Source organism: Talpa occidentalis, unplaced genomic scaffold (assembly GCF_014898055.3).
Source record: "Talpa occidentalis isolate TD23 unplaced genomic scaffold, MPIMG_talOcc4v2.1 talOcc4.12, whole genome shotgun sequence".
Taxonomy (NCBI): Eukaryota; Metazoa; Chordata; class Mammalia; order Eulipotyphla; family Talpidae; genus Talpa; species Talpa occidentalis.
The window spans coordinates 10,674,946-10,687,053 of NW_023601212.1; the positions used below are offsets into that span (position 1 = coordinate 10,674,946).

The window sequence follows — 12,108 nt, forward strand, 5'->3', positions numbered from 1 at the left end:
TGTAACTGTTTTGGGTCACTCAGCAGATTTCTTTTCGTAGATCTTCACTGGTAGGCATCATTTTCTTCTGATGTCATTCTGGCTTCCAGCCTTCCCTGGCAATTTATAAGTAATGGTACTTAAGTAGGCCTGTTACTGTTTGCTGAACCTCTTGAGTCATTCATCAGAAGTAAAATTACAGCTAAAGCTATAATTTTTGCATATAAAACCATTAGTAAATTGTAAAGCCAAAAGCACTAATTCAAATGGAAACAATGTATTTTCCCATAATTCAATCTGAACTATGACAGATGGGCCATGGATCACATCGTTGAACAGTTTTTACTTTAATGGAGTGAAAATTTGCTATGTGGTATGTCATCATTCTTAACACTGAAAGATTACTTGTATTTAGGGTGATAATATCTGCTATAACAGCTGAGTGTGGAGGGAAGCAATTCATTATGAAGTTCTCTTTCATTCCTTTGAAATATGCTGGGATTGCTTCATCCACTTTGCATTGTGTTAGTAGACAGCATGGCTGTGTGGAGATGTGGCTCTGCACTGCTCGTCAAATAACACGGCATTGCTCTGGGTTCCACATACTACTAGCATGAACATTAGAAGTTAGGAAAGAATTAAAGGGACATTTTAGAAACTCTGTTTTGTTGCTGTTTACACAGAATTGAGTTGGTATCTTAAACTTAAAATTTCATCATAGTCAAGAAGGGAAGCCATACCCAGGCGTTTAGGAATACTAATAATGTTAATAACAAGCAGCACTTAGTTAACTCTGCACTAAGTGATTTTTCCAGATTACTATACTGTATGTTAACAATTAACTTTTGAAGTAAGTGAGCTAGCCTCACTTACCAAATGATGAAAGTGAGACTTAGATGAGTGAAATAACTTGTTAAGGACCCACAGCTTACAGAAGCAACCATGGGACTTTCACCAAGGTCTTTATTTCTCTGCACACTTTATTTCTAACAGTTCAGCTGTGTTGCTGCCTCAAACCATCAGGCATTCTTGTACAGCAGGGAATTCTGAAGCAGTGAGTCAAAAGGGTACAGGAATGGATGATTTCGAAGGAAAATGACAGGTAATGGAGATTTTTTAAGACCATGGTAATTCATCTCAAATAAATTTAATAACATAAACACCGTGGTTAGTAGTATAATTTTGGACCTCAAATTAAGATATAATCTTTCCCCAGATGTTCACTGTCTAGCTGTGCAGTTGTACCAAAACCCAGTTTTCAGTAATGGTGAACACTGAAGAATCAAAGGCAGTGTCAGAGACTGATCTGGCTCATGAGGTCTTAAGAAACTGTGCTAATGTCAAAGTGAGGACAAGGAACAGAGCATCTGGTACTTAATTCTAAAACGGACTTTATGAAGAAAGCTTATTTACATGAGAGGAAAAACAATGCTCTTCCCATGCAATCCTGTCCCCTGCCAGTTTCAGTCTTTCCTATCACCATCACAAGCAGGTTTATTATAAAAAAGAACCAGCTTGTTGGTGTGAACCTTTATCTATAGTTTGGAAATGTCTGCCTGGGAGATTTCTGTTCTTATTCTCATGAGTCCATAGTATCTTATAATGCTGGGTTCAAAATCTTGCTACTTGCATTCTTCATTTCCAACACCTAACATGAGACAAATATTCAAAATGGCATAGATTTTATCAGCTGCATGGAAAGTTTCTGAGCTGTTTACTATCTCTGTTTTTTTTTTTTAAGATTTTACATTCTTTTTTTTAAGATTTTATATTCCTCATACAATTGCAACCCCGACTTTGACCCTAATCCCTCCCCACCTTCTCCTCCCCCCCCCCCAAAGAGTATCTCTGGTTTTGTTGAGTTCTTTGTTTTGTTAGAGCTATGGTGAATAGCAGCTGACTGGGGTTGAGAAGCAGGGGCAGAGTTAGAGCTTAGGGGTTGACAGTGTTGTGTCCTAGACTACAGAGACAGTAGGAGGCCTGACTGCACCTGCCTTCCCTGCTCCTCTGTAACCTGCAGCCCCCCATGGAGCCCATACATAGTAGCTTAGTAAATATTTGAAGAAGTTAGGAATTAGTTTCCATGGAGTTTTCTTCCCTGCCCTCATATCCTTGCTGTGCTTGTTACAGATTTATATATGAGAGATGATTTTCATATGTCATCTAGGTGAAACTCTGCAGAATAAGTAATAAAGAACCTTGCTGTGCTCTGAGATTTACTGGGATTTGTTCTTGGAGAATAAGGGGGCTGTCTTGAGATTTAAAAATCCAGGCAACTATTCTTTTATTCACTTTTTTTGAGTCAGTTTTCTGTTTTGAAAAAGAGGTAGCTGTCTTCTCTGTGTGATGGCTGGAAACCCGATTCTTCAGATGTTATGCTTCTAACATCTCATAAAACATGAGTTGCATTTCCAACTCTGTAAATTTCAAGATCACATAGAATGGAAATGGTTTGGATATGTAGTCCTGACTGCTGGTGAAATTCATATTTCATGGCATTTTTTTTTCTAGAGCTAAGGACCAATCATATGTGCGAAGCAAAAGAAATATAATACTGTTGAGTCTATGAAGGGAGTATTTTTTGCCTTGTAATGTGATTTTTCTGTTTTCCTATCCCTTGTGAATTTGATTTTTATTATTGAATTTCATACTTAATCATTTGTAGCATAGCAGAACTAAAGATAAAATTTTGTCTTTTTGTGTAACACAGAATAGCTTTTGTTATCAATCCTCAAAAATATAGCAGGAAAATAAAAAGATTTAAGACATTTAAACCACATAAAGAGTGGGGCACTGAATCTAATAAAATTCAGTTACTTTTTTTCCCCCTAAAGTCATTGCACTCCAATCTTGTATCATTATTTTGTCATTTGTAGTATCTATAATTAATACTCTTCTTCCCATGTCCATTTCCCCAATTTTTTTGATTAACTTATTCCTACTTCTTGTTCTCATCTGCTTACTGCCACCTTTTTTCAGATAGATACTAAAATAGCTTTTTAAGAAAGAAGTTTTCCAATTTTCCTTTTGTTCCACCCAGTATTAAAAGTTAATTCTTTTTGTTGCACTTTGTTTCTTGTCCTAGTCATGTTTACTTCATATTTTAAAGGATTTAGCTATCCCTCATCCACCTGAGACTTGTGGAAGAAATCTTCAAAGGAAAAATTATCCATTTGCATGCACATGTGAATTCTTAAGCCTGAAATGTAAAATAGCCTTCCTTGAGTATAATGAATTAATTCTAGAATTCAGTAATGGTGTAAAATTGTAACACATACACATATTTGCTGTAATTAAAATGGCTAACTGAAAAAACCGAGAATAGAGATTGTTTACTTGCGGATTAAGGGCTTTTCTGAAGTGAGCATATCAAGGTTATTCTTTGTAACTTTGAAGTGCCATTTTCAGATACTCTAATGTGTTGGGAGAAGGCCAGTTACTGAATAATTACAGCAAACATTTGTGACTGTTAAATGTGGCTAATTATCTGTTTGTATCTTGCACAGGAAACTGGCAAAAATTGATGAATTAGTGTCCACAAAATGCCATAAGACAAAACAAAAACTCATTGGGATGAAAGGCCCATACAGTAACAGACCACTGTTATAAGGAAATTAATATTGGTCTACAGCATATTGATTAGATAAAACCATGTATAAATCTGCAAAGTGAGAAAATGTTCTAATGCAGGAGAGAGGGCTGTGGAGTGTGTGCAGGGAGGTATGGAGGGGTGTACCAGCTCCACAGACCCAATTTTATTCACAAGTCTGTCACTTACTGCTTGTATGACATTAGATCGGACTAAGTCATGTTGCTCTTCAGTTTTTTCATTTATAAAATGGGGAAAATGATATTTCATAATTTTTTTGTATATAGCTTTAAAACTGTGTAGACATTATATGCTATACTTAATAATTCAGTTATTTCTTTTACTAAGACAATAATAATAGTAATGAGAATGCTATTACTGTGTGCTAATAGACAGATACTGTTTAGAAAAGCACAATTTTATTGCTCTCTGTAGTTATTTGATGTTTTATATAGCTGTAGTTTTAAATTAGTTTAAGGAGCACTTGAATACATAATGATCTTTGTAGAATAATATAAAATGCTGATTTTACTTTCCAGTACATGAAGGTTTTCTTTTTTGTAGAAAATAGAACTAAATTGTGTGTATATGAGAGAAGAGACAAAATAAGAAATACATGATTCCACAAACCAAAACCAGTACCCAAATGAAACTAAGCGTAATAATGATGGTTTTGTAAAAATTTTTTGTTTACTATTTCCTTACTCTGATTTTACGTTACAATTTACTAATGCTTTTAGGTAATCAGTAATTGTTACCGACTTCTATGAAGACCTCAATGCAAATGTTCAGAAACTACCACCATTAACATTTTGTCCCTCCCACAACTTGAGAAAACTTTATTTGTTTTTAATGACAGAATCATTCTTAGAAGCTCACTAGAGAAACAGTTTGATAATGATTATTTCATCAATTGACTGCTTGTTAAAATAGTACTAGGTGTTTTTCGTTGTTAAAAGTCACGTTAGCAAAGTCTCAAACCTGACACTTTAATTTTTGATTGTATTGGAGGAAAGCAGTAGATGTGGCTCATGAAGACACAAGTTTGAGATCAGTCTCTGTCTGTCACTAAGCTTTTTGATAAAGAGCTAGGTGAAGTTTTTGTTTCTGCATTGGTCCTTTTCCTCTGACCTTGGTCCTGAAACTTCCAAGTAATTTTAAAATGTTCCTCTGTATAATGATTTCACGTTACTTATATTTTACCTATCCTCTTAGTTATATGTTTTGTTTGTAAGTTAAAATAATATCCATGTTCTCCAAAACTGTGGTAGAAAAAGAGTAACAATGACAAAAAAGAATAATTTAACATTCATGCATTATTTAGGGATGTGACAAATTCGCAATTGCGCTTTGAACTTGGTTTTTTGTTTGTTTCACTTTGAGTTTAAATTACTATTTGGTCAGTATAAAGCCATAGAAATAGAACAGTATGAGCCCTTTAGACTCCCCCCAATCTCTTTTGTATTACTTAGTATTACTTAGTATTACTCCCCTCTTTAAGACTGTTAACATTTGAGCTTCACTTTATCATACAAAGGCCTATAAATTTAGATGAGCAGCTGTATACCCTTCTGAATGCTGTAAGCAGTTAAGTTTGTCTCCAGAGTATTTGTTATAGTTGGATTTTCAATTTTGAGAAAGCCATGTATAAAGAGAACAGAAGGGCTATGATAGAATACCCAGACTTGGAAAACTTGTTAATTCCCATGTTAATGGTTGTTTAATATAGTAGCAAATCATGGTTGCCGTTTCATAGTACTTCATGAAAAGAAAATGATTTACTCTTCATTTATTTTTTCCATTGACTTAGTACGTTATTACATTTTTAAAATATAAATTATTAGCTATGAATTTTGGATTGAGAAAGCATCTTTATTTTAACAATTTGTTTTTGAAAAAGAAAAGAGTTTTATAAAACAAAATCTAATGTGAGCTGGGTCATTTTGTTCTTTAGAATTTCAGTATTATACATACAATTATTTTGACAAATTTGCTGTTGAATTTCTACATTTCCCCCCTACATCTTTGTTAATTTTGGATACTATTTGATTTCTCCCCTCCGGTGTAGTCCCAGTGGTTCTCCTGCCACTATCACACCCGTGATCCATCTCCACTGTGCCTCAGGCCCTTCTCTTCCCTGTTTTGACCTCACATTTTCTACCTATTTTTATCATCTTTGGAAAATGGGAAGCAAGATTAAAGAACAATTTACTACAATAACTTGTTTTGTAAAAATAAACTATAAACTTGCATTATTTTTGTTGATAAAATATTGTCACTTTCCTATGGACCCATGGGGTCAGGATTTCATATACTTTTTAAATTCTGCGTTTAGACAGAAGAAAAGGGAAATAGTCATTATTGCATTTTTTTCTTTAATTACCAATATGGATTATGCACTAGTCATATCAGACATTGTGTTAAGCAATTATGTATTTTCAAACTATAGGTCTTATACCAACTTTATATATATGTGTCTTACTTTCACCAAGTTTAGATGAGAAAATGAGAGTGAATATAAATAACTAGTCCAAAATTACAGTGCTAGTAAGTAGTACTCGGGTTTGATTCCATATCTGTTTGAGGAATACTTGATGAGAATACTTATGCCATTCTGATAATGGGCCCTCAGTAAATATGTATTAAAAAATGAATGTCACGTATCAGTTGACTTAAAGGAAAATTTATGAATGTGCATTCTGATTTACACCTAGTAAAAATTTATATGGGTGCTAATTTTAACCCTTTTTCTCTAGGAGAAAAGATTGAAAGAAAGGGAAGCCAGGAGAGAAGCCAACAAGAGATCAGCAAAGGTAAGGATTTATATTTTAATGAGACAAGAGTAACTTTAAATGTAATTTAAGTGCTGTACTTTTCCATATGCTGTTTATTTATTCATCATAGCATTCAGTTGTAAATCCTTGCCTATCATTTACTTTCCTATATTCATTTGTTTCCTCTGTGATACAGGATGAAAAAAACATAAAATAATTTGCTTATTGGCCTTTGTTTTAGTATCTCCATCACCTCTTTCCACTATGTTTCTGTATATACAATTTCTTAAATATAGGATATGGCTGACTGTGGGCCAGGTCTAATCAGATTTTAAGCTACAAACTTTTAGGTAGAAAACTGTGTGAACCCACCTTGATAATAGGTAATTCTGAAAGCATTGGTTGCTTCAGTTCAAACCCTAGAATTTAGGGGAAAGGACTCTCTGACCTTCAATACATTCTATAAGGAAAAAAATTTCAGCAAATACATATGTACAGTTTCTCCCACATATGTATGTACAATTGTAAACATCATCCATACGAAGCTATAATTTTTATCTTGCGTGTATGACACTGTATAGTATGTTCTTTACTCTGAGGACATTTAGTGGAAATGATTTTCTAGAGCCAGGGCCCAGTAGCATCCCTCATTTCTCATGCTGTATCTCATTGTGCTCTGCCTGACTAGCCATGATTTTTTTCCTGGCAGTTAGCAAAGATCCGACTCCCTTGAGTAAGTCCATAATGTTCCTTGTCATTTTTTCCATGCTGGCTATAGCACTTAGAGAGCAAGTCAGAGATGATAACTCATGCCATAGTTCTCAAGTGGGGAGCAATTACTCTGCAGTTAAAGATGAAAAGACTGCTTATATCCAGTATTAAATCTCACTATGTCTTCAAAGGTGCCTGAAAACGAGGGCTACTGTTTGTGCGGCCTGACTGCTAAGTCGGAGTGCATTTTGTATGTGTTTTCAGAGTGCAGACATGAACTATCATGGCATAGAAATGAGAGCTTAAGGTCTGTACTGGGAAAAATGTAAATTTTACGAGAAAATCTTAAATTTAATGACTGCATTTAATATTTATGAATATTACTACATGTTCAGGATAGAAACAAACCTATTTTTATTTGACCAAGAAGTGCTCATTTCTGCATATGAAATTGGAAAAATGAAAAATACAGTCTGGAGTGGAGAAAAAGCCTTGTTACTATTTCCTTTGTGTGTCTTCATGCATATTTGTATATGTTGCTCAATTTGTTTATTTTTATACCTGTTAATACTTTATGCATGTCTTTCCTTGTGGTTTGAGTGGTAAGGAATAGCTCTCACTCTTGAGCCTGCCTTTTCTTTTATTTCTAAGTTGGTGTATGTATTTGGTTTTAATACTTTGCCAGGTGGGGAATAAATAAACAATAAACTCTGAACGCCAGCAGAATTAGATTTTCCCTTGTGGTAGTTCTCTTAAAGGTAACTCCTCTAGCTAAGGCCTCCGCCCCTATGGCTACCCATGTTTACCCTGTTCACTGTTTTTTGGCTCCCAGGAGAGGAAGGGAACTTGCCTATCAAGAGGAGGCCTCATTTCTGTGTAAATGTGGAGGGACTGTACAGGGAACAAGTCGAAGAGAGGCCAGTATGGCTTTGCTGCTCAGCCAATACTAGAGGCTGTATTCTAGTCTCCTGAAGAGCTGTGCTGCCCCCGTTTCATGGCATTCTTTGCAGGTGCAGGATGACAGCCCTCTTGTACGAGTGATGGTAGCAGAGGAATGAGTGGATGGTTTGTATCCAGAGTGCAAACATTCCTCAAGACACAAAGGACTGACATCCGTGACAGAGTCAGGCTGATTGACAGAGCCCAAGGAATTGGTTTGGACCAACCTTTCTGCACCTTGTCACCTTTCAAATGAAAGTGACAGAGATAAAGACCCTTGTGGCTTCTCAGGTGCTGCATTGTAAACAGACCTATACAATGATGGCTGGAGGGACTCAGGAAGGTTCTGAGTCCTTCAAAGTTCTGTGTTCCCTCATGTGAATAGTCAGGTTTCCTTATTGTCTGTGCTGCTAGTAATGGCTGTGGCCAGTTGTAGAGTCAACTTTGTTCCCTCTTTACTACTTAATTATTGCGGTTCCCTTCCAAGGCCCGTTAGTCAACTTCAGTTGAGATCATCCCTTCAGTCACTGAATCTGCAGGATCCCCACAGGATTGTTAGTGGGGAAAGAAAAAGGTATTTGCTGACTTACTATATCATATTGTCTTATCCCCTCTATATCTATTTTAAGAAATTAGTGCATAGGAACTGAAAATGTGAGAAGGGGAGACTCACATAACTTTCTTCTGACCTTGTTTTCTGCTTCTCAGCAAAGTTGTTATTATATGAGGAGCAGTGTAGAGGATACAAAATATTTTTAAGAATTGGAAAAGCTATTTGAATATAGCTAATGGAATTATTTTTATTTCCCAGAAAAGAGAAGACTTCATGTAATGGAGTTTTCAATTGTCTAAATGATGGTTGGTGGTTATCTGTTCCCTGACATAATGAAAGTATTCCTAAGAAAAATTGTTTTAAAGTAAGAATTGGGGCAGCAGTCCATCTGCCCACCTGTGCCTATGCAGGTGCTTCTTTTTACCAGCTCTCTCCCTCTGCAGGGCAGCAGCTTTCTGCTGCCTGTGACCTGTACCATGCCAGGACTTCTCTTCACTGATCTCCCTCAGTGGAGGCCACTCTCCTCAAGGCCGCCCGCCTGCAACCATGCAGACCTCTCTTAGCAAACCTGTTCCTTCGGGGCAGCTCTTCCTGTCCGCTTGTGTCTATACAAGTGTCCTTTATTCTTTTGTCCCTTTCCCTAATAAACCTGTTCTTTAAATTTATATAAAAAATAAAGTATGAATTGGGTAAGATAAAGTTGGATAGCCTTTTTTGGAATCTGGTGCAACTTTTTATTACAAGGCAGATAGATCTAAGATTTGCCTAGAATATGTTAAGTCTAGTGTCAGGAGAGAAACATAAAGTTGAAACTCTTAAAAGATGTTTTGGGTACCCGATGCTTAGTGATTTGGGAGATAGAGGTCTTTGGGTCTGAAAACTTCCTTTAGCAGAGGAATATTTGAACTGCACGGTGGACTTACTTTTACTTTAGCTAACAGGATATTCCATGTTCTCATTGCTTCGAAATTTTAAGCAAGATCTGAAAAAATAATCATAGTAATGATCAATCCACCACATTGCTTTTTGGGCTCCGGGAGGTTACATATACTGGAAATACAGCTTCACCTCATTATCCAACTCCATTTCCTCCTGTACTCAAGGCACAGGTGAATACACCAATCTTTGGTGACTAGAAGGATTTTGCAGAGCTACCAAGAGAAGATACAGCAGTGCTGAAACTTGAGGAAACAGATCTCCAGAAATATCTGTGCTATTCTGCTTTTGAAAAGAAAAGAAAATTTTTTAGGCAAAAGTACAAGGTTGATAAAACTGAACTCTTTGTATAGAGGAACAAACAGCTCAGAGCGATGTAAACACTGCAAAGTTATACCTTGCTTTGAATATGTTACAGGTGATAATTACAGTAGGTATTTTATAGGCTTGGGGAAAATAATATGAAAATAATTAAAATGAGGTCATACATATTGAGTTTGAAGTTCTATAGTCATTGTAAACTTTACCTTGTTTATCTCTTTTTGGGTTTTATTGCTCTTTTACTTTAGTGACCTTGGGACATGTTATTTGTGTACTTAACAAATAGTAGTATTAGGAAGTTGATTTTTTGAGATATAATGTGGTTTCAGTTAGTTCTTCCAGGATGGGAGATTCAAAGGACTAAAAGCTGTATGATTTTAGAACATGAACATACATGAGATTTGGTTTGGAATGGCTTCATAATCTACTGGTCTAGAATGTCTTTTTTTTCTGGTCAAGGGCACTAGAGGATCAGTTTATTTTAAACCTAATAGCTTTTTTTTTTAAAAAAAAGTTTTTATTTATTTGTGCATACAAGAACTGGGGTATAGGCCAGAGGTGTGGGGTGAGAGGGTTCACCAGAGACAGAATGGGGGAGCAGAACAGACGTATCTACTGAAATACACTGCTGAGGGGAGCCACTGGCAAGGTCTGCTTTGCCATGTGGGTCAGCTCCCTGTCTGGGGATCAAACTCATGCCGCAGTGGCTGGCGATAGCTTGGTAGCGCTGAGACTTTAACCCCTGAGCCACCAGGGAGGCCCTAAACCTAATAGCTTTTGATAGATTTAAAAGAAGCAAATGGAACCCTAGTTTGCTTCTAGTAGTTTCATAAAACAAAGCTGAATTTATTGATTTTTGATATTACGTATTTCTTTAGGTGCTTGAATGTTTTTCCATTTAAGTAATATTAATGGTGATTTGAAATGTCACCTATACTAGAGAAAGTAGAAACCCCGTGTCAGACCTTCAAAACAGTTTCTGAACTTTTTCTGGTGCTTGAAATTTAAAGGTATAATCTCTACTGCTGTCCTTCAGCAGCTTTGAATAGTGCATTGAGTAGCCTGACAGTCTGTGGAGGTACTTTGCATCCCCCAGGAGAAGCGAGGGTCCCCTGGGCAGCTCTAAGCTTTGATCAGAAAAGTCCCATTTTTTTTCTGTATGTACTGAGCTTCCAGGGAAACTTTTGTTTGAAATAGTGTTTCTACTTTAAATAAATACACGCACATGCACACACTTCTACTCTTTTGAAAGAACCCAGATACTAAGGCTAAAAGCTAGTAAATAGCTTATCCATCTTCAATGACTGGTGGCAAAACTGGTATTGCCCCAGCCCCCTGAGTCCTCCTTCTCTTCATGTGGTTCCATGTTGTTTCTGCACGTTACTTTTTACCTTCGTTTTATGTTTTTGTCCCCTAACACAAACCCGCCCTGTGGTGCATGGGCTAGCAGCTGTTCATAGAAAATTACTAATAACAAATTCCTTGAGTAAGGAGAGAACTCAGGACTGAGATTAAAAAGCAGACTGCGTCTCAGTATCCCTTGCCTTCCTCAACCTCTTCTCACCACGTATAAATGAAGGCGGGTACAGCAGAGTGACTTTTACCATGTTTACATGTTTGTGGCTCCGTGTACTCTTGACCTGAGGCAAATATATAACAATGAGCCTTGACCTGTACTCAACACAATTCGTGGTTACAGGTCCTCCGTGCCTTAGTGTTTGTGGACACGTAACTACCATTTCCCCCACATTCTACTGTGGCCTTCTTGTAATAAAGGGTTAGCTCTCCTTAGAGATCTACCACAGACATTAATAAATGTTGGTAATGACCATTCCCAACCGTTAAAAGTCTTAAACCTTTGCATTTTTCCTTTTTAACAATGCTTGGCTAACATGAAATTACGATTTTTTTCATTTCGAGGAAAAATTTCTCATTCCATGTGTTTCATATAACCTTAGCAAATCCCATCTTTTTTTTCCTCCTCCTTTTTGGCATTTTATAATTTTGAAATTTTGCTGGGCTCGCTCTTTGTCCTTACCATGGTACAGGGCATCTAGAGGATCAGTTTATTTTAAGCCTACTAGCTAATGGAAGCCTCATTTCTTTCTAGTGCCTACTTAGGGAGCACAGAGATGCTCCCTGAATTATTCCTCCTCTGAAGGGACAGAGTTCCTGCAGGGCACACCAAAGCTGCCCTAGCCTGGCGTAGTCACTTAGGTAACCTTATGCAGAGTGAGTCATCTGCGTCCTCTCAGTTACTGCTCAAAGGCTACCTTGTTTCAGTGCTTTGGTAGCATTATTCCTAG

General features: G+C 36.7%; 1 protein-coding gene across 1 annotated transcript in view; it reads left to right on the forward strand.

The window, feature by feature from the left end:
- Window positions 1-12,108, forward strand: part of DDX10 (DEAD-box helicase 10) — a 219,261-nt gene that overhangs the window by 127,219 nt on the left and 79,934 nt on the right. The window contains exon 16 of the mRNA XM_037505225.2: window positions 6,325-6,381. Within this exon, the coding sequence (XP_037361122.1) occupies window positions 6,325-6,381 (57 nt within the window). The remainder of the gene's footprint in view (window positions 1-6,324; window positions 6,382-12,108) is intronic.